The sequence below is a fragment of the Plectropomus leopardus genome, chromosome 22 (genome assembly GCF_008729295.1).
Source record: "Plectropomus leopardus isolate mb chromosome 22, YSFRI_Pleo_2.0, whole genome shotgun sequence".
NCBI lineage: Eukaryota > Metazoa > Chordata > Actinopteri > Perciformes > Serranidae > Plectropomus > Plectropomus leopardus.
Genome location: NC_056484.1, coordinates 8,490,967 through 8,514,830, shown reverse-complemented (window position 1 = coordinate 8,514,830; position 23,864 = coordinate 8,490,967). Strand labels below are relative to the sequence as shown.

General features: G+C 38.8%; 1 protein-coding gene across 1 annotated transcript in view; it reads left to right on the top strand.

The window, feature by feature from the left end:
- Positions 1-23,562, top strand: part of pcloa (piccolo presynaptic cytomatrix protein a) — a 66,967-nt gene extending 43,405 nt beyond the window's left edge. The window contains exons 12-26 of the mRNA XM_042511151.1: positions 2,998-3,106; positions 3,567-3,631; positions 4,544-4,728; positions 5,848-5,898; positions 6,109-6,239; positions 8,912-8,938; positions 10,055-10,148; positions 11,059-11,130; positions 11,219-11,465; positions 12,040-12,288; positions 15,216-15,357; positions 15,553-15,614; positions 18,049-18,183; positions 21,112-21,257; positions 21,850-23,562. Coding sequence (XP_042367085.1) covers positions 2,998-3,106; positions 3,567-3,631; positions 4,544-4,728; positions 5,848-5,898; positions 6,109-6,239; positions 8,912-8,938; positions 10,055-10,148; positions 11,059-11,130; positions 11,219-11,465; positions 12,040-12,288; positions 15,216-15,357; positions 15,553-15,614; positions 18,049-18,183; positions 21,112-21,257; positions 21,850-21,993 — 1,859 coding nt within the window. The 3' untranslated portion in view covers positions 21,994-23,562. The remainder of the gene's footprint in view (positions 1-2,997; positions 3,107-3,566; positions 3,632-4,543; positions 4,729-5,847; positions 5,899-6,108; positions 6,240-8,911; positions 8,939-10,054; positions 10,149-11,058; positions 11,131-11,218; positions 11,466-12,039; positions 12,289-15,215; positions 15,358-15,552; positions 15,615-18,048; positions 18,184-21,111; positions 21,258-21,849) is intronic.
- The last annotated feature ends 302 nt before the right edge of the window (positions 23,563-23,864 follow it).

Here is a 23,864-nt window from a genome sequence, read left to right as displayed (position 1 = left end):
TCCTCTCACTGACGCCACCTCAGGATAAATCGCTGTGTGGTATATTAACAGGGACACATTTCATGAGGTGGTATTGATTTCACATGGAGTCTGGAAACAGTTAACCCTCCCAGTCCATCTGTCTGCTCACGGTCCCCTTTAATCTGTGTTGAGCCACATTTTACAATCGTTAAAGCTGTGCCCCTCGCCTTTTTGAGGCTGCCATCCTGCTAATCTATAGATGGTGAAATAGGGAGAGAGAGAAATACTGCCTGGTTTGGACCTGTGTAGTGTGCTATCCATCTGTCTGTACTCTGTGGATGTGTGTGTGTGTGTGTGTGTGTGTGTGTGTGTGTGTGTGTGTGTTTGAGCGTGGGCAATTCTTTTCGCACTCTCTGTTCTCATTTGTGTCTCCCTCCCTTTCCTTTTTTTTTCCTCCTTTACATCCCTGTTTGTCTTCTTTTCTCCCTGTTCTTCTGTATCAGAAAACTGCTTAATAATGAAAAAAAAAATACAATTAAAACAAATACAGTTGGGAGCAATATATGAAATTATTGGGGCTTTTTATAACATACTGGAGTTACTAGTCCACTAATTAAGCACAGAAGTAATTTGAGCTAAATGCTAATGCAAGCATGCTAAAATGCTCACAATGAGAATGGAACAATATGCAGATGTTTAGCAGGTGTTGTTCACCATGTTCATTATCTTAGCATTTTAATATATTAACATTTGCCATTTGGTAATTAGCACTAAACACAAAGTGCAGCTGAGGCTGGCAGGAATGTTATTAGTTTTGCAGGTATTGCAAATTCGAATTTGGACATCGTAATGGTGCCAGATGAACAGTCTGAGGATCCCCAAAGTTATTAGATTTTGTTCTCTCAGGACCATGAATATGTGCAGCAAATTTCACACCAATCTGTAGTGAATTTTACAGCTATCGGCACCTGTTCAACATTGCCATCCCTAAAGCATCACTATTAGCTTATCTAAAAAAACAATACAGAATATGATTTAAAAAGGAATAAGAAAAAATATCTTTCTTTCACTTCATGAGGATTAATCACTACAGGTTAAATTTGAAATAAAAGCTATACCAAGGGCTCTCTTCAATATAGTAACAACATCAGGTTATTGTAGATTTTTTTGTTGTTTTTTAAAAAATGAAATGATATTTTATTGAAAATTAAGTATCAATTTACAGCTTTTTTTGTGCAAACAGTTTATTTTTGGCAAAATTTTAAATGTAAAATTTAAAATAAAGGGATTTTTGATGAAATTTTGCTATTTTGATCATATATTTGGTGCCATCACACGTGATGTTTTCAAGGACCATCAGTAATTTAAAAATCAGGCTATAATTTCTGTTTTGTCTGGCTATAATAAATGGTTTCATTTATGCAATTCATTTTCTTGTACTTTTTTTTTTACTAATTTCTCGCTAATGTTTGGGTCATTTCTTCTTTTGATGCTCATTGCCTGCTCACCAAGTTTTTGAAAGAAATCAGACCAATTTGGTCAGGTTTTAAAGGGTTAATTTGTATTTCTGCCCTGCTTTTGCTATATTCCTTTGCTCCCTCTTACTCTGTCTTAGCCATTGTTATCTAGACCTCTCTATATGAGTCTTATGCTTTACAGACAGAAGTCAAACGTAGAGGCTGAAACTGGACATGAGTGCTTCAGTCCAAGAGTCAAAATGCATCTGTGGTGTTGTTAGCCGGGAGGACAGCTCAACCATGACAACAGCCGCAACCCTGTCATCAACACTGAGCAGAACGGCTACAAAGTACTTCGGTTCCGCCGGTGTGAACACGGCGCCTCACCCTCGGTGGTGTGAATATGGAGAAATGTAGTCAGAGGCTTACTGTCACAGGGACACTGAGTGTACCAATACATGCTTGTTTGTCTGGTCGCTGGAAGTTTTTTTTAATGTGTGCAAACTGCAACACACATTCAAGCCATAGAGTGGAAACAGTTTGAAGAATGATGTTATGGTGAAACTACAGTAGCTTCCCTGTCACTCACACATGCAGCTAGAGAGTATCGTCGCAAACGGACTCTCCTGATGAGCTGTTTCAATCCGTGTAAGTCCTGCTGGGGTGTGTTTTGGAGGTTGCAGTGGGTGTGGTGTGCTGTTTCCATTCACATTTAATGTTTTATTAGATATAAAGTGAAGAGGTGCAACTAAATACATTTACTCAAGTACTGTACTTATGCATGAGTTTGAGTTTTTTTATTTGAGTGTTTAATTTCCTTGCTACTTTATGCATTTACACTACATTTTAGAGGGAAATATTGTACTTGTTTGTACAATATTGTACCAGCTTTGGGGTGTTTTTCCTATACTTTTGGGGTTTGGGCTGTTTTTTTTCTTTTCTTAAAAAAGAATTTTGACTTTTTGGGTGTGTTTAGTATTATTTTCAATACAGGACTTTTACTTGTAACATGGTATTTTCACAGGGCGGTATTAGTTCTTTTACATAAGTAAAGGATTTTCAAACTTCCACCACTGAATATAAATAAATGGTCACTTTCCAAGATGAGATATTTGTCTTTGCTGAACTAAAGATAGGATTTGTGTATTTCCAGGCCATAACGATAATAATTTAATCTTGAAAATTATAGTTTTATAGCTGAAATAACATGAGGCGGTTTCCATGTTCATTTTAGCCCGGTTCTTTGCCCGTGGGCCTTACAAGCGACATTGTCACACAGCTGCTGTTTGGGCTGTCACCAACATTTATCTCCCCGGTTTTGGCTTCCAGTCTGATGCACACAACATTTGAGTACAAGAGTCAAAGCTTGTTTTTTGCTTTGAATCTAAATCAAAGGTTGGATGTTAGATCCTGATCTGGTCCCTCATTTGGGTTCACATGTATTTATCTTTTATCTTGAACTGACCCTTTTCTGCTCACTTTAAGGGCTTTGGTTTGATTTTGGTTTGAGGTGAAATGTTTCAACAGACATTTAGTGTACTAATTTTTTTTGTGTGTGTGTGTGAATAATTGTGTACAGGAATGCAAGTCCTGGAGTGGAATGGCGTTCTTCTGACGGGAAAAACCTATGAAGAGGTGCAAGGGCTCGTCGGGCAGCCGTGCAATGAAGCAGAAGTGTGTGTCAGACTGTGAGTATAATCTTTGTCACTTTCTATCTTTCTCCTTGCATTCTATATTTTGTGTCACACTCATCCCTCTGTTATTTCTTTATTTTCTTCCCCACCACTCCTTCACCACTGTCATCGCTCTCAAATGAATCTTTGATCTGATATCTTCCTAATCCAATTATTGCGTTTTGTTTTACATTTCCTGCCTCTTCATCTCTGCAATTTATCCCTTTACTATGTTTTTCTTTTTTTCACTTAGTCTTGACATCAAAAAAACTGGTGGGTGTTTCTATGAAACACCCACCAGTTGAAATATAAAATATAATGTGATTTCTCGTTTAAATACTTAAGAGTAAGTCAGGATTGCAAACTCCTCACACCGGCTACGTCAGGTGCAAGTTTTCCTTTAACTTATTTTTTCCCTACCTGCTTGAGTTTGAAATTTCAGAATTATACAACACATGTTTTTCCTGTATTTCAGTGATCTCAACATGCTGGCTGAGTCTGACGGTTCTGAGCACCTGGATTTCCAGGAGCACAGCAAAAGTAAGCTACAGTATATTTAGAACTTCAACCCCACATGCGATTGCTGCTTCCCACCGACTCTGCCTTCTCAGTGTTTCCCAATTAGCTTTTGTCTCTTGCAATTTTTAGACTCTCTTGTCATATTGCTTTCATCTACAATTCTCTCTTTTCTAATGTTCAGCCATGTATTACTGGTGGCCTATTTCCTCATTCTGTCTGCATTACACTGGGACCATTAGATCAATCTCAAAAGAGCTACCACAGTGTAAAGGATTCCTGTCGCCCTCTTCCTGTTGGTGCCTTTGCATAATAAGTACATTTACTTAAGTACTGTACTTAAGTAAGAATTGGAAGTACTTGTACTTTTCTTGAGTATTTTCTTTTCATGCTACTATATATGTTTACTCTATTACATTTCAGAGGCAAATATTGTACTTTTTACTTCACTAAATTAATCTAACAGTTTAAGTTACTCTGCAAATCAGGATTTTTGCATTAAAAAGTAGAGTTTTTATTTCATTTTATCCCCCATCAGTTTGGTTTTTCTTTTTTCTTTCTTCTTTTTTTTTTTTTTTATTTTTTTTTAATATTGAGTTTTTGCATGTGTTTCTAAATTCTTTTTTTTTATATAATTTTGAGGATTTTGGGGAGTATTTATTCCTTTTTTATAATTTTGTATACGTTTTGGTTGTCCTTTTTTTTCTTTTTAGTTTTTTCTGCATATGGTACTTTTACTTTAGATACTTTAATTACATTTTCCTGATTATACTTACTTACTTTTACTAAAGCGCCATTTTCAATGCAGGACTGGTAGTTGTAACAGAGTATTTTCACAAATTGCTGTTTGTGCTTTTATTGAAAGTATAATAATACTTCTTCCACCACTGCTTTGCATGATGATGATCCTCTGTGTCTGGTGTGAACCCCCTCTAGGTGACAGACCTCCCAGGTCTCCAGGTGTTGACCCCAAACAGCTGGCTGCTGAGCTGCAAAAGGTGTCCCAGCAGCAGGCCCCCACCTCCACCTCTTCCTCCGGTCTGCCCCCCACCACCTCAGCGACCTCCAGCCCCGCTCAACCAGGATCGCCCTCCGTCAGCAAGAAACGCCACAGCAGCAAGGCGAGTCCGTGGAGGGTTTGTTTGTCATATTGAGCTTAAAATAGATGTTTCTTCTTCTTTTGAAGAATTTATAGTGTTGATCAAACATTATATCACACCCCTGAGGTGCAGTATCATTATGAATTGCTGGACAAATTGCTGTCTGGTTATTCATACATCTGCAGTTTTTTGATTCATTAATTCACAACAATTTTAACTTCCCAGTTCCCTGGGAGCTTCGCAGGCATTACCACTCTTAAAATTCCTTTCTTGAGTCCTATTTATAATATCATGTTTTCTTTGGGGAACATATTTTGTTTACACCACGTTTATTAGAGAAGCTCTATATGATATTATCATCATTAATATAGCAGTATACAAACCTTTTGATATGTAAAGATGCAGTGGAGTTATGGTCATGAATGGATTTCTGAGCTACTGGGAAAGGCCCTGGGGCCTAAAAGGTCAGGGACTCCCCTGACCTTCACTTGTGTCCCTGAACTTAACATTTACCAACCAGGAGGCGAATTAAAATGAGCACAAAGTCACACACAAAAAAACACAAGGAGACACATAAAAGTAACACAAAACAACTAAAAAGGACTCAAAATATTCTCAGAGACAAAAGATTACTATCATAAGACAAACAGTTACTTTTAAGAGACCCAAACAACTTAAAAAGACAAAAATCAACAATTTTGTATACATACACACATATTTATTTTTTATTTATTTTATATTATATTATACAAAAATTTTTTTATTTTATTTTATTTTATTTTATTTTTATTTTTTTTTTATTTTATTTTTATTTTTATTTTATTTTACTAATTTTCGGGTATTTTCTTGTATTTTTTACTAATGTCTTGCTAATTTTGGGGTCATTTCTTCTTTTGTTGCTCATTGCCTTCCTCCCATGCTTTTGGAAGAAATCATGTCAATCTGGTCAGGTTTTAAAGAGTTAACTAATCTAAAATGAATATTAAAACAGGTCCATCAAGAGTTTAACTTGTTGCCTCAAGCAATGCATAAAGAACAGCACAGCAGCTGCAGTACAAAGTGTACAGTACGATCACCCACCAGTATCCACCTACAGTTTTTTCTAGCGGTATCTAAGCATGTCGCTTTTATTTCCTACAGACTGCAGAGGGAATGAAGACCCAGTCTCACCCCGTCTCTGGAGAGATACAGGTCTGTGAAACAAGAGGGTGAACGCTGAATGTTTAAAGTTTAGATGTAATGTGATTCAAAAAAAATCGTGAGATTGAATAAATGCAAGAAAATACAGAACTGAACTGAATTTTGTATCTTCAAACTATAGATTTTTTACAATTTTCTAACATTGTTTCTCTCCCCACATGCATTTGAATCCATTGTAATTCTGTGTGCTTCTTTTTGCAGCTTCAAATCCACTACGACAAGCAGCTTGGCAACTTGATCGTTCATGTCCTGCAGGCTAGAAACCTCGCCCCGCGGGACAATAATGGCTACTCTGACCCGTTTGTTAAAGTGTATCTCCTGCCAGGGAGAGGGTGAGTCAAAGGGCTTGGCACCTTCAAGCACACCTTAAGTGGTTCAGAATAGGAACAAGGCCAGTTATAGATAAATAATAGATAGTTTTTGTTCAAACTGTGTTGATTTAGAGAGATAAAAGTGTGTAAAATGTGACTGTTATCATAGTTTAGTGTTATTTTTAGCCACTTGTATAGAGGGAATTTGAGTAATATAACTGCCTAGATATCCCCCATAGACATCCAGGTTACAAAGGCAGCCAGTTCGTTAAGCTCAAACCTAATTTCATTCATTTTTAAAATCGATTTACTATTGATTTTGCCTTCCCATGACATCTTTCAATGTGCAGCACATGCCCTTCTTTTGGTATCAGTTTCATAGCACCAATACACTGCACATCAGGTCCATCAAATGTCCTGTTTGTATAATATAGTTCCACTGGTGATATGAACTCCTTGTTACATGAGCCCCTGTTCACCGCTGAATGACATAAACATCATGTAAATGACATGAAGTTGCTTGTGTACTTGTGTTGATGTTGCCCCTGTTGATGGGAGCTCTACTGTAGGTGTGAGTGCAGTCCAAATCAATAGCTCTCATATTTACTTGCAATACGATCCACACTCTCTCATAAGTCCGGGGCTGCCTTTTTCACCGTGATTGCGCTGTAATGTAATTGACTCCCACCTCCTCTGCTATTTGAGGTCCCTCGAGAGGGTTTTTTTTTTTTTTCCTGGGATCATTTTAGATAAAAGCAATGATATACGTCTGAGCTTTGCAGCCGCCGCTGTCTCAGGCCTTCAGTTTGACATGTGCAGATGCAAACACCACTGTGGGTTTTAGACAGGCTTAGGGTAATGCTGAAGGGACTAGAGCGGCACCCACAAGCCCTGCAGGCGCCCTGCTGGAAGTGGTTTCCGAAACATGTACACTTAGGCACATGTGTGCAAATACCCGAGTGTATGCTACATGTGTGTATACATGGACATGCTCACAGCTGTCAGAGCACCGACTGCAATCCATACAGAGGCTTTTCAGTTGCATCACAGATCTCCTGGCAACCACATGGAGCTGCTGCAGTGAAACAGGTGGTTATAAATAAAAGTTTAATACATAGCAACCAGGAAAGAGGGAAAGAATAGTCATGATTGGCGATAGGAACATGTCAATGTGAGAAAAGTTGAATTATGCTTCTTCAGGCTGTGCATAAGCAAATGTACATACTTCTCTTAAAGATGTGACTGTATGGATTATCACATGTAGCAGTCATTGTTGGAGCAAATGAAGGAGAAATCATTTAAATGGAAATCAATATTACATGGGAGACAGTGTCAATAAATTGTTTTATCTGTGAAACAAATGTGAAAAAATCTGTATCACCCCATAAGGAGCTCTGAAGTACGTACAAAATAAAATTCTTGATAGGGCAGGGACTGTGAATTAAAGAGAGGGGACACAGTTTGTGGCAGGTTAAAAATGCAGTCTAAAAACCTTTTTTCTAGGGAAGAATAGCATGTTTCATATTTACTATATTTATTAGCTGTTATCTAAGATATACATTAAATAAAATACTTAATAAACGGACATTATTTGTGCATTATAAGGAGGGGATACATTTTATGATAGAACAATAATGCATTCTGAAATAATTTGTATTCCCTATAGCTTTTCTAAGAAATAGCTTTCTCCATATTCACCACAATTATTAGTTATGATCTGAAATATATACGAATAAAACACTTAATGATAGGGAAGAGATTGTTTACAAAATAAAAAATACTTAGCAGGGCATTATTTATTATAGATAGCGAGTATATTTTGCTGCAGACTGAAAATGTAGTCTAAAATATTTTGTATTCCCCATAACTCTTTCTGTGAAGGAAGAAACTTCTAAATTTTTACCAAGTTTATTAGTTATAATCTTAAGTTAAAAAAAAAACAATGTAAAAATAAAATTGGTTGGATTTTTTTGCTACGTCACCTCACTTCCTCCTCTGCTCCTGTCATAAATATTTAAAGTAAACGTAACACCCTTCTCTATGTAGTTTTGCAAAGACATGTACTTGTATCTCTGCAGAAGCATAATTCCTGTTTTAAGTTTTATGAATTACCATACATTTGTGTCCAAATTAAGGTTGGTGTTTTGCAGGAATCTGTTGCACTATATCTTGTATATCAGCCAAAATAAAATGTTAATCCAAAAGATTTTCTTACTTTGAAAAATACCACTTTCGATTTTTCAGCGTAGCTTTTCGGGAAAGTAATGATGAATTGCTTGCCAACGAACTTTGTGCACGCAAATTGGGTTCAATTTAGTGGATGCTGTCGCACTCCTAGTAAGGGACAAAGATTTATAAATGCAGCCATCTGTCCACAGCTGTTCCACAAGCAGCAGATCTTCACTGCATTTGCCAAAGGATGCGTTACATCACCTGAAAGCCCTCTCAACACAATTCATAAGACACTCAAGCACAAATTCAATCCACCGCTGCAGCACATCACAGTCCCCCGCTCTCACCCTTTTTCCAAAACACCCACTTAATTAATCACACACAAAACCCAAATCTGCAGTGACCTCCCCCTCCCACATACACGCTCACAGTCCACAGACACTCTTTGACCCCTCACCCTCCCTCTGACTATTGTTTCTGTATGTTGTTCTTTATATTTAATGCATGCTGGACCCTCTCAGTCAGGTCATGGTTGTCCAGAACGCCAGGTATGTGACTTGACCACTTTGGTACTTTGGTTCTGTTTTGGTTGAAATTGAAATTTGGTTGTCAGTTTGGTGAAGGTGAAAAAATGTCCAAATTGGAAGATTGTTGATAAAAAAAAAATAGTTTGTTTAGTTCCACTAATTTCCTGAAATTGTGCATTTTCCCCGGTCCCCATACTCTCATGATGTTCCTCTCACCTTTAGGCTTAGCTTTGCATTTTCAAGGATATGAATCCCTTAATATTAACTTCCCATCTCCTTAACATAACAATCTAAACTTATACTCCCCTGTGCTGACAATTAACATTTTCCCAGCTAACTGTTGTGTTTTCCTGGTAGATGGTCTGTTTTTGTTGCCATTGTAATTTGATATCCTAACATTGAACCCTTTAGTTTGTCCCTGTTTTGTGATTAAAACCCCTCAGTAATGTCCTACATCGTGCCCTGACATCGTACTGTACCTTTGATGCCCCGTCACATTCAATACACACTCCCATTATTTTGCTATGCAGTCCTTATTCATCCCATTATTTTCCAGTATACAGTAGATTGTCCTTGTCTTTACCAAACTAACTCTTACAGACCTACTCATGACCTGCAGTCTTATATTAAACCTCACACACTGCAAAAAACATCCATCTTAACATGTCATTTTTCTAATCCAGTGCTGTATAAAGTATATTTTTCCTGAAAACAGGTGAAAGAATTAGCCAGTAAAGATTATGCCATTGTTTCATATGCAAGTTTACAACAACAACATCTTTTTTTCAAGTTTTTTTAAAATCCAGTGATTCGCAGAATTGGCACTTTACAAAATGAGTAAAAACTAAACGTCTTTTTCAACACTGGCATATTTTCGCTTGTTTTAGGACATCAAAATTTGATGAGACTAAATGACATCAAAGTGGACTTTTTTGCAGCCTGCCCTGACATTGTACCCATGCACGTAGGCCCACACATTGTTACCGTCCCAACAATGTGCATCACATTCATTCTCTCCCTTCTACTGTCTACATCGTGCTCAATATATTGTGCTCACTGCATTGTGGCGGTCCGCTATCCTCCGAGGCTTATGCATGTCTGTTACCAAGTATATCTTGTTGTGATGTGTTCCTGCAGTGCTGAAAACAAGAGGAGGTCCAAACATGCAGGGAAGAGTCTCAACCCTGAGTGGAACCAGACTGTCATCTATAAAAACATCCACCTGGAGCAGGTATGCGGTCATACATACAATACTCAAAGGCATAGCTCCACACAATCAATGTCAAAGACCTGAGTCATATTATCTTAAACCATCTCCAATGAAAATCAAGTTTTTAATTTGTTTATGTGTCCATGTGGTGTTTTTATATGCTACAGTACATATCATTAGTCAAATAAGCAGTCAACACCATGGGTGAAAACTTCAGTCTAAGAAATGCAGAGTACCAATGAGAATCTCAAAAACACGGATTCAGACAGCCAGACTCTGTTACATCACAAACTTAAGGGACCAATCCCATCATCTTGGGGGTTGAGGCTTTCTATATCAAAAGCATAACACCACATCTAAGCCATTTTAAGACATAAGGGGATTGCTTTCCTGAAAATAAAAAAACTTCTAAATATGTAATTTTGATGACCAGAGGTGAGTTTTTTGGCATTTAATCAATGCAAAGAGAGGAACATTAAAAGTTTGACAGTGTAATTTATTTTTGTATTAATATATTGACAAACTGATATGAATATTGTGTATTGTACTTTCTATAACTCTATAATCTCGAATGTATGTAAGCCATAAACCAAAAAACTCACAATGCGCATGTTCAGATGATGCCTTTTTTCTGCTGGCATGCTTTCTAGTATTGTGGCCACTGGTTTTAGTGGAGCAGATGGATATGCCATGGGGATTTAATTATATCATTTTAGATCCCATTTTAGATGCATTGGACCCATATCAATCACAGCAAATCTGTGGACTTCTGTTGTCTATTTTTTTTAAGCTGCTGAATGCCTGCTCCTACTTTAAGCCCAGATCATATGTTTTCTTTTTAAGGTTTATTTTGCCATTTTATTATGCACTCATCCAAGATAGTTAGTCATCATAACGGTGGATTAACTCTTTAACTGTTTGTGTGTTTCAGCTGAGGAAGAAGACCCTTGAAGTGAGCGTGTGGGACTACGACAAGTGCTCCTCTAATGATTTCTTGGGAGAGGTAAACCGGTTTGAAAAAATGTTTAATTCCCTGGTGCACTGATATATTTTCAGGCATAAGCCCACTAAACTGCTGTGTTTGTCCCCAGGTCCTTATTGACCTGTCCAACACCTCCCAGCTGGATAACGTCCCCAGGTGGCTCCCCTTGAAGGAGCAGAGCGAGGGGGACCACCACCGGCGCTCCCACTCAGGCCAGGGCCGACACAGCTCCTCTAAACCCTCCTCGCAGCACTCCTCCCCTAAAACCTCTGGCTCCGCACACGACAATCAGGATTCCCCAAAATCATCTGTCATAAAGAGCCGAAGCCACGGGATCTTTCCAGATCCTGCCAAGGGTAGGACACGATGAAATTCCCTCACCTGCTTGACTTAATCACCTTCATCCCTTAACAACCGTCTGTACTCTGCTGCTTCTGCTGTTTTCTTCTTCTCCTCTTGTTTTCTTTCTTCTTCTCTTACTTTGTGCTCTCTTCCTGTCACTGCTTCTCTCGTCTGTTTCTCAATATCTCGGTGTCTGTCCACCTGTTATTCTCTCACAGTCTTTTCTTACTACCAGCACCTTTCTATGCCCATTTTTGCACATCCATCGTAGCTTCTGCGTCATGCTTTTTTGCTTTCTCATGGTCCGTTTTCTTGGTTGTCATGATGTCACCCAGCTCAGAGGCCTAGCCTTAGCTTCCCTCTATCTTTCTTCTAACACAGAGGGCAACATGGCCGTGGAAGGCTTTGAATGATCCCCTAATTCAGAAAATAACCATCAAACTGAATGAGGATGCTTTAAGAACATAAAGAAGGCAGTTACTGTGGCTAAATTAGCCAGTTACTTATTCACCACAAAAGGTAACAGCCGCTAAGTAAAGTAAAGTAAAAATAGCTTTTTTGGTAATTTGGTAAATCTGGTTGTTTTAGACACGCAGGTGCCCACTATCGAGAAATCTCACAGTAGCCCTGGCACATCGAAGCCTTCCCCGTCCGAGGGCCAGAGCCAAAGCCACAGCCACGGACACAGCCAACACTCTCGCTCGCACGGCGCTTCACGCTCCAGCAAAAGTGCCGCACGGCAACACCATCAGGACGGCGGTGTCGCTGGAAGCGGCGTAGCAACGGGCGATGCCCCGCAGCAGTCACAGCAGCAGCCGCCGCAACGCCTCCAACCAAGTAAACCAAGACGCAAATAAAGCCCACGCAGCATGGCCTCCTCGCACTCATCTGTTTCTACCTTCTGTTATTTTTTCTTCTCCTTTAGTTTTTCTATTCTTGGTTTCCCTCACCCCTTCTCCCCCCGTTGTACTCACAGTGTGTCGACCTCTCACCGCTTCTCTTCTGTGTGTACGCACAAGTGTGTAGAGCCAGCACCTCACCTGTACTGTAGCACACTGTCTTTGACCTTCTCCCTTTTTTAATGACCCCAAAGAGGCTTAATGGTTGCTTGTAGATGGCCAGTTCAAACTACTTAAAATCCATTAAAAATAACTAAACAGGCCAAAAACAATTGTATTCTTTAATACTATTTTAATATGAAGTTAAAAAGAAATTAGCACTTTTATCTCGGTTCTTTTTTTTTTAGTTTTTAAAAGTAATTTAAATATATTAACTTTACTTAAGAAGAATAGAAAGCATGGGGAAATAAAGTAAAATCTGGAAAAGAAAGAGCACAGTTACAAGATATATTCCAAAGGAACAAATCAGCAAAATCTGTCAATTACTGTCAGTGCACAGTGACATCTCCAACTCTCTAAAAATGACAAGACTAGCATATTTAAACTTTTATTGCTGCAAGCTCAGTTCAGTGGGATAAGTTTCTGCTTACACGACAGATTTCTGTCACCAGCGAGCAGTTAAATATTTTGGATTGATTGATCCAAGCAGGGAAACAGAAGAAAGTTGCAATCCCACCCCTTCCCAAATATCATTAACCTCTTTTGGTAGTTTTATTTTTTAAATTTTATTTATTTTCTGTTTCCTTTTTAATAAACAACGACCAGCTTAACTGAAGCTCCTCCACTGAGATGGCTGTGCATGCAGTCCGCTAACCCCCTTTTCTGTTTAAACAACTATCGGACTCACGATGCACCTCAGTAGATGCTGCACACCCCGCCTCTTAGTGACATGCAGGAGGGGGCGAATGTGCACCGCACACTGTGGCTGCATGTGACTGACAGTCAAGCTGGTTGCCATGGTGAAGATAAACCGCTCTCTGAATCTCCATCTCGCTCCTCCCTCCCTCCATCTTAAAACTTCGACCCCATGACCTTTGTTCCCTGGCGTTGACCCCCCCCTTGACACCTGACCTGCGAAAACAAACCAGGCCAAAGAGGCCGCCTCTCGCTGAGGCACCAGAGACACAGCGTAGTGGGCGTGCTCACCATTCAGAGAGCCCAGTCTGATTGGCTGCCTGCCCTGCCATCGGTTGTGTCGGCCAAAGGGAGCAGAGCAGACGGCCGACACCTGACCCTCAGGAAAGCCGTGTCAGAGGAGAGGCCGCAGAGCACCGGAGGTGAGAGTTTGCCCAAGAGTCTCCTCTCTGTCGTGTGACTGAAGCACAGATGGAGCAAGGAGAGAGAGAGAGAGTGAAAGAAAGAGAGGATGCGATGCTACTAACGCACACCTGCAGAAAGAGAGAGGGGAGTCTTACAAGCTAATTAAAAAAGCCAGGAAGACAGAAAGTTGCACCACATCACCAGAGATTCATGCAGCGAGACGCGCTTTGCTTAACGGCCACCAACACAGCTCACTAATACCAGGAAATGAATGTGTCAGAGTCAATGCTGCCAGGTCTGCTGCATCACAACTATTGACTGATTACACAAGGGGCCTACCTGCACAGGCCTGGGGACCCCCTGGCACTCAATGGCAATATGTCAGTCAAACAGGCACCAACCAGAACGAAATGACTGCAAAGAGACATAAAAAGTCCATAAAAAAGATGCAAATGAGACAAAACAATAACTACACAAACAGGCAAAACAGACACAGAAAGACACAATACAACTATAAAGAGGCACAAAACAACCACAGAGAGACACAAATGATTACAAAAAGAAACTGAATGACTCCAAAAACAACCACAGAGACACAAAAAGGCTTTTAAGAGTGCAAACAAATACAGAGACTAAAAACAACTACAAAGAGACATAAATTGACTACCAAGAGACAGAAAATGGCAATAAAAAGGACGAAAGTTACCTTTAAGAGACGCAAACAACATTTATAAAGAGGCAAAACCACCACAAAGTCTGTGTGTCTCGCTCCTCTGTAGGAGAGGTGGTAGGGCCTTTTGCATATCTGTGCCCAGGGGCCTGTTGTCCAATAATCCGCCTATGGTCACGACTCCTGCAGTGCTTCGATGACCTGATATTAGTGAGCTTCAGCAGTCAGTCAGTGACGATGTGTTGAGTGGCCTGAGAGAAAAACGCGTCGGCATGGATCCTGTTCTGCACCACATCCACGCATCTCACATCATTCATACTCGATCACACTGCCTGATCAGCTGTCTGAGAATTAAATGTTGATATTTAAAAATTTTTTTTTAAATATGTATAAACAGTCTCTTAAAAAACATTTATATAAAAAGGTACCCTTATAAACATGCTTTAAACGATATTAATGTAATTGATTTTAAACTAAACTAATGCTAAGATATTAGATTATTATTAATAGTTCATATAGATGACTAACAATGTCAGTAGGGTCTACGTGCCTCTTGTTTGGTCTTCTTTGGCATAAACATATATATGTGATGTTTCTCTGGATTTATGCGTCTGTTTCATGTTGAAGCTTTATATGTGAGATATTACTGTCTTGTCTTTGTCTGAGAGAGAGATTCTACTGTTTGCTCATATGCTTTGCGCGAGTCTGCAGTGTTTGTGTGCTATTCATCACAATCCAGCCTTTTGTCCCCTGAATAGAGTCCCCTTTTTGACTGCGGCATAAATTAAGTATGAAGCTGATTATGATGGATTTTAGTCTCTGCAGATATTAACTAATGCTTTTTGGCCCTAGTTTTTACAATCTTGGATCCGGCAGAAGTGCAATTTTTCTTCCCGTCTCTTTGTCGTGATGGGTGTGGTCGTGTCTCTGCACAGCTCGGTCAAGCTACAGATCCAGTGACGCCCCGGTCACAGCGGCCTCATTGGACAGCGGCCTGAGCGGCAGCGCTTACAGCCTGTTGGACGAAGAAGGAGAAATGAATGAGGTGGACAGTGCCATCTTCCAGGTGCCCCGATTGTGAGTCACCTTATTTAATGCATTTATCTTTTTTAAAAAAGCCACAGTTCCAGTCTTAGATATTTATTTGACGCTAAACTACTACTTGCATTACGCCCACACAAATTCCCTCATTCAAAGCGGAAGATATGCACTGTGATTTAAAAACTGTTGTGTAGTTTTATAATTTCTGTGTTTTGTTTCCTCTCTCTTTAGTGGAAAGATCCCAAATGGCACAGATGTGATGAAATCATCAATGGGACATGGTGACTCTGAAGGTTAGACATACAGAACATGCATGGGTTTATATATTCGTACTTGTTGGCAGAGGTGGAGCGGGAGGGGGGCGTCTGGGGCTCCAGCATAGACCCCTAGAATCTACCAAACAGCTTAACAATTTCTGGGGCCGTTATGTAATGCTGTTGGGCCCAAAAAAGACTTTTTTTCTCCTTATATTGTGAAAGAGACGTCTGTAAATCAGTTTTTGAAATTAACGCCAGCAGACATGGCAGTGCGTCCCAGTTGTGTGTCAGCCGCAGCACTTCTAGAGAAACGGTGGCTCGCTGATTTTTTTCCACTTGCTGTGCACAGTTGTCAGCAGAATTAGACAGTGAAATGGCGTTTTGATAATTATGTTGACATTATACCACCTTTTATTACAGTTAATATTTCTTCATCTGTCATAGAGATACAAACACATGTATTTTACTCAAACTTTCCTGCTTCTGTTTCAAAATAAACGCCTTGTGACAACATCTCTGTTGACAGAATCCCATCAGTTGTCGAAACAAGGCATTTAATTGAGAAACATTGTGTTGTTGACAATGCAAGAGCTTGCTCAACCTCCTAAATGAGTGGAATTTGTGTTTTATATGTGGAAATACAGTACTCATAGCAGCAGGTAGCCCTGCAGAAGCGTCACAGCTACAATGCTGCCGGTGTGAACACTACAAGCGTGAAACAGCTGCAATTCGCCAAGGTTTCTGCCGCACGCTGCTCATGCATGCAGTGTATTCCAGGTGCACAACCCTTCAAAATAATTCCTTTCACTATCAAAAGTCGAGAAAAGCTGCATGATTTAATTATTTCACTCCTTTTCAAGAAGGACTAAGCAGCAAGTGGCTGGTTTGATCAGGAGTCGAGACCAACATTTTTGGCTTCATGTGCCACTAAGTAACTCTTCAAGCATTCTCAAGCTCTTAATGTTCTCTTAAAATCCCCAAATCTTGTATGTTTTTAAAATACTTTCAACTTTGTGTTATTCAGATAACAATATATCCCCGTGTGGTAATTAATGTTCATCTGTTAGAGTACTGAAGTCCACATTTACTTGGCATTGTTAGAGATCCTTTTTGCAGCCCAGATTATAATGGCATGGATTCAAATGCAAAAATAGGTTTCAAGATTAGTAATGCTGTTTATGCCAAACTCCTACTTTACCTATGTTATGCAACCTATAAAAATAGAAACATCAGATAATTTTGCATATTTTTAGGTGGCAGGAGTGAAAATTAGTCGTCCTCAACATTTGTTTTGTTGTGATTTTACAGAATGATGAAGACAGTTGGAAAAGAATTAGATACAAAATAGGATGTCGGCTCTACAGGATGATCTTCTTTCCATGGCAGCTGTCATATTTTCCAAAATTATGAACCAATTTTTAAGCATTTTTATCATCTTAAATGGATTGAAAATATCTGCCGTAGAGACTGCATGTTAGTTGATGCATTGATGCCTCTTAAAACCTTACACTAAAGATGCATTTTTAACATTTTAGGGCTGACTAAGTGACTCGGATTGTTAAATTCAAACAAAGTAAGCTCATCTTCTACCAGTATCCAAAACAGCATTTGCATTCAAATGTGCAGCCTCAAGGACTAATAAATGCAATAAAAATATAAAATTAAAATCAGTATATTTTTTTCCCCTTTACTGTCTTTTCTTATATATTTGAACATGTTTTCATTGTTAAAAACTGGTCTTTATATTAACTCTGCTGTTTTCATTGCAACCTAATATGCATTATTTACATCATATGTAGACCTTTTAACTAATCAGTTTACGAGTTATTTTAATCAGTCTATTCTTGCTGATTTTCCTAATTTGTCCTTCCTGGCTGTAAAGTTTCTAGTCAAGTAGTTATGACTAATGCAAAGGAGCAAAGATGATCTTTTAAAAACTAAGTTTTGTTATCTCACTTCCCCGTTTATAACAAAGTGTGAGACTGAAGCTTATACACACAGATGAACACATTAACACATTTATTCTTATCGGCATGGCCTCTTCATCTCTTTATTATCTGCTCTCTGTTCCCTCAGTCCTTCTCTGTCAATGTGTCCTCTGGTCACACACACGCACGCACACACACACACACACACACACACTGAGGCTACCATCACTGTTTGCCAGGGTCTTGTTGACCCAGCTTTCAAAACGGTCATTTCCATTCAGTTTCCAAGGCAACCAGAAGCCAGGCAGAGCTCCTCATAACTTCTCACCATCCTTGTTAAACAAATAAATGCGATTGCTCGCAGGCCGTGTTTGATATTACTCATCATGAGAGTACACTTTGTCTCCAGCGGGGGGCAGTCACATGCAGAACAGGGACACATTGATAGATATGGATTGCATTGAATATTTGCAGCTGAGAGAGTCAAACTATGCAGAATGTATTCACTGTACCGAGCTGATTCAGTGTGTGTGTGTATTTAGGTAAATCTCAGGTGATGGGGGAGATCAAGATCGCTCTGAAGAAGGAGGTTAAGACGGAGGGGGAGCAGCTGGTCCTGGAGATTCTTCAATGTCGCAACATCACCTACAAGTTCAAGACTCCGGACCACCTGCCTGGTAATTTAAAGCAACTATACACACAACACTTTCGCATGAATGCTCACATACACTAACAAAGACCATATGTGCGGGAAAAAAGAAGTTTTATTTGTGATGACTAGAGCAGTGATTCCCAACTGGTCGAGCCATGGGGTCCAGATTTCTTATTAGTCATTCGCTCAAGGTCCACACATATAAATTTTGACATATTCAATTGTATTTCACAAAATGTAAACAAGACACACTTAGAACACAATTAGATTAAAAAAATATGGCCAGAATAAAATGCAAATTACTTAAAACGTACCCAATAAATAGATAATAATAAATCGCTGCAAAAGCACAGCAGGTTAACCCTTTGAAACATGAACAAGCTGGCCTGATTCTTGTTAAGAACATGCGAAACAAGCAGTGAGCAACTTTAAAGAAATGACCCAAAGAAATTAGTAAAGGTTACAAGAAATGTTCTCAAATCTGCAAAAGAAAGTAAAAAAAACAAAAACAAACAAGGAAATTACCTAAAAGAAAGTACCAAAATATACTAATTCTTATAGTATGATTTTATATTTCTTTACATTTTCCTTAGTTTTTTTTTTTTTAAATGATCTCTCTCTTTGTCTCTTTTTTCCATATTATTTTTCTAACTTATGCTTTACTAATTTCTTGCAGTTTGTGGGACATTTCATGCTAAGTTGCTTGTTGCCTTTTTCTGAAAGAAATCACTTTCTGAACTCAGCACATGAAAACTGATATCAAAGGTTTCAAGAGCCCAATAGGTCAAATGATACCAAGACCAGGGCAATAAAATAGTTTCTGTATTTGAAAAAAAAACAGGTTGGCATGATACATGATTTCCTTGAGTCTGTAGGTCTGTGCTTCAAATAAAGTGTGTTTTTACAAAACTGACATGTTCACAAATCACTCGTGGTCCATTCAGAACGGACCTGCAATGCACTTTTGGACCGAACAGTTGGGAACCACTGGACAAGAGGATTAAAGAGGAGGGCCCTGAGAAGAGAGACAAACAAGAGAGAAGGGGTTGGACACACCTACAAGGACACACTGTGGTCTTTTTTCTGAACCGTAGTTATAGAAAAAAACCCTTTAAGGTCTCAACATGCAGGACTTCTAAAAAACCTTTATTGCCTTTGCCACATTTGTCAAAACTCTTCAAAATGTTTTTGCAGCATTCAAAAACAATTACATGTGATACATATCATTTTTTTAATCATTGAAATATTTGACAGCTGGGAGGACCACACAGCCCACACTGTTTAGAAAGACTGGCATCTGACATAAGCACAAAATCCTCGCCAGTTTTTCTAGACGCAGAACCACAGGTGTCATGATGGCGTTTCACAGCCAACAGTTCCTTGGAAAGGAGCATTAGGCTTATACTTAATCCAGTCTCCAATAATATATGTGTGTAAGGTTAAAAACACCATTAAGGGCCCAGTGTGTAGGATTTAGACGGATATATTGGGGAAAATTGTATATAATATTCCTACCTATGTTTTCATTGGTATATAATACCTTGAAAATAAGAGTTTTTGTTTTTTTATGACTTAGAGTGGGTTGTTTTTGTCCACACAGCAGGTCCTCTTCCATGGAGTCCGCAATGTTCTACAGTAGCCCAGAATGGACAAAACCAAACACTGATTCTAGATAGGGCCATTTGCTTTTTCACGTTGCCACAGTGGCACACGGGAGCAGTTTCAACTGGTTTGCTAGATGCCACCAAATCTTTTACACTGGCCCTGTAAGACAGGGGTAATGTGCACACAAACATGTGACATAAGGGACACACTATGGACATAGCAGGGGTGTGATGTGTCACTGTGTGCACTTGGACAAGAACTGCAACTTTCACCATCACAAGCTTTGTTTATCAAGAAAGGTGCAGAGAGACAATGTGGAGAAAAATGGGCACAAAACCAGTTACATACAGCAAAGCTCCCAGATATTTATACAAGGCAATATTCTGATTTTTTTCCTCTGATTTTAATTGCAATAATATATGTTACTTCATTTTTTAAATAATAATTGGATTTTTCAGACTTTTCATCAATTACACTATATAGTAATAGTAGTTTATTTGTATTTATTATATAGGCCAGCAAATTATCACAAGTTCAAAACATGAAGCACTGCAAACACCCAGATGACAAATTAATATTTCTGTGAATGTCTTATAATTTAGAATCAGAATCAGCAGCACCCTGAGGCGAAAGGTCTACCATGGTAATCAGGCTTAGATTACATGTGATCCTGGCTTTATAAACACTGGACAGACGTGTCTCTGGTGTTCACAGAAACATCAGACTTCAGCGCAGCTTGCCGCCCCCTCGCCTCCTCTTGTAATATTTACATCTTAATACCCAAGCTGCTGGCTTCCTTTTTGATTTGCATTTGCATCCAGATGGAATCTGCACACAAAGGTTTTCTTCCATTGACAGTACATAGAAAGTGTAGTGTGTGTAGCAGTGACTCGTTAACACTTTATCGTGGCCATGAACTTCTGTGACTATTTCTAACGCAGTGTTTGTATTTATCCTCACACTTTCTTCTCTACATGTTAAGTGGCTTTGACCTCTCTTGTGGCCCTCTAGTGGGTACCTGCAGAAGCAAAATAAACTCCACCCATCTCTAAAATGAATGACCACAAACCTTGTTGAACTATGATGGCATTTTAGGGCCGTTGTTGGTAGAAAAGAAAATATGTACCAGAGGGAGGGGATAATGTTCTGAGAAAATACACCAAATGTTCTGCTTGGAAATTCAAATGTCCAAGATTGAATTTGTAAATTTATGACAAAAGAATTCAGATATTATCTTAGATTAAAGAGATTAAGAAGTCATATATTTGCAAGTAAAAAGTCAACTAAAAATTAAAGTCATTCGTGTGTGTGTGTGTGTGTGTGTGTGTGTGTGTGTGTGTGCCAACAGATCTTTATGTGAAGCTCTATGTGGTGAACATCGCCACCCAGAAAAGGATCATCAAGAAGAAGACCAGGGTGTGCCGTCATGACCGCGAGCCATCTTTTAACGAGACCTTCCGCTTCTGTATGAACCCCGCCGGACACTCTCTACAGGTACTCCTAAACCAGTCCTTAACACACACACACACACACACACATACACACACACACACACACACACACAACAGGTGGGTAGCTTCATAAAGACATGCTTATTATTTAAATATGGTTATTTGCCTTCTTGCCAAGAGTTAGATGAGAAGATAGAGACCACTGTTTTGTATTGCTGCTGAATGTGAAGCTAGACCTAGGATATGGTTAGTTTAGTTCAGCCTTGAGACAGTCAAACCATTCCTGTAAAGAAATACTTGACCCTCAAAATGACCATTTGCTTATCAGTCTCTGTGTTTTGTTGAATACTGTGTATAAAAGACCCTTTGTTTTTCTGGTAAGCCTTGACTCTAAACGAAGAATTAATAGACGTTTTGATATAGTTTTACTGTTGTTAAACCTCACCACCTCCCACTTCAAGTTCAAGTTAAATTTTTTCTCTATGTTTTGATTCTTCATTTACTGTGAAGGCAAGAAAGAAAAATAGTTTTTTTTCATTAATTCAGTGTTACACAAGGTGTATTGCTTTAATCATATATCAGTCTCATGTATACCTGGTAGATTCATATAGTGCTTTCTGTTCTGCTCACACCAGCTGTTCCTGGTGTCCAATGGTGGCAAGTTTGTAAAGAAGACCCTGATTGGGGAGGCCTACGTGTGGCTGGACAAAGTCGACCTACGCAAGCGAGTGGTGAGCTGGCACAAGCTGCTCGCCAGCACCGCCCAGATCCACTCATAGAACGAGACTCAGTCTAAAACAAAAAACTAAACCTGAGGGGGCACCAAGAGGTTTCTGTAACATCTGTAACACTGATCCACTCTCGATGGGTGATGGAGAGGGTTCTGTGGGTACAGGAGGGGGTTAAATATCTCTTTCTTAGATCTTTGTTTCAGGGCTCAAAGTTTCAGGAGATGCTTTTGTTCGTAAGGGCAGTTATGACGATGATTTCTGGAAGTTCAGTGGAAGCAGTTATGCGTTTACAGGAAACGACCACAAGTTTACAGGACGTACAGTGTACAGTAGGCTAACTGAGGAGAACACAGGTTCAGAGGTCAAGCGTGGAATCAACCAGGTATTACACACTTTAAATCACAACACACACACACACACACACACGCACACACACAAGACAACTTTGCACACTCATTCATGCAGAAGAGACATTTTAATTCTACAGGGAATGGACACACTTGTGGATTCAAATTTATTTATTTAGATGTTTTATCCATGAAAGATTTTCCTCATTGCTTTATTATGAGCGCAGAGTTTTATTGATTTACAAAGCATTTTCGGGAATGAAATATTGAAGACTCCGCTACGGAGACCTCCTATTTATTTTTGTATTATGATATTAGCCTAGAGTTCTATCATTTGTCTCCTCCTCAATTATTTAAGAATCTATCCTGGGAAGGAAACATAGTATATTTTATAACACACTACCTAGCATTCCAGTTTGAGAGGAAAAAAAAAATCTCAGCAAGCATGAATTTATTAAAAACATCTCCTTATTCACATTGTTTCTCTCCGTAAGTGTAAACTATCAAATGATTATTGTTTGATAAATGATCGATATTATTATATATCAAATTGGACACTATTTATTGTGCGCATGAGTCTATCTATTTGGTATGCAGTGCCACATGTTCTGCACAGAAAAAAAAATCACCTCTAAGGTTCACTTTGTATATAGTGAAGTGTCATAGCTGGAAAATAATTATAACATATATAGATAGATATAGAGATATCTTTATCACAGACAATCGAGTCTTGATGATTGTGACATAGAGGTTTTATTTACCCATGATGCCCCTTTAGAATGTGACACATTTACCATATGAGATTTAAGTTGTTTTTTTTGTGAGATCCAGTCACATTACGAGTCTTATATCAGTCCTGCTTACATTTGTAGGAGCACGCTGTTGTCGTATTTTGCACTTTTTCTGCGTAGAATGTAAACCTTACATCGTCATCCTGCAAAAATGAAATAGAGATTTTTTTATTATTATTTTTTTTAATCTTTCTTAGGGGAGGAAGTAGAGAGGTGAAGTAAAGCAGCAGTATCGGGAGATACTGTAGCGAGCAGAAGACAAATGGGCTGGAAACCATCCATGAAAAAGCACTATTGTCAGTGGTGTAGTGGTAGTTTATGAGATGGGTGTACTAGCAGGTTACCATGACGAAGTGGGTGTACTCTACTTTGTATTCAAATGGCTTTTTGGCTCATAAATGGGTGTGCTATAAACTGCTCGTTCCCAATCTGGGGGGTCCCAACCCCGACTAGGGGTCACTGAAGCTTCACGGGGGTTTCACGATTTTCAGGGATGTAAGACAAATTTGTAAAAATAATAATATAATATATAATATATATATATATATATATATATATATATAATATATACAGTTTTTTTCCAGAGATTATTATTTAAATTATTTAAGACATAAATTCTAAAAGAAATCTTACTTAATAAGGGCACACTAGGATTAATGAAAAGAAAATCTTAAATTTCAAGAATGAGGTCATAACATTACGACAATAAAGATGCAATTTAACAAGAGAAAAGTCATGCTATTTTAGGCAAAAAGTTGTATAATTCTAAAAATAAAGTCAG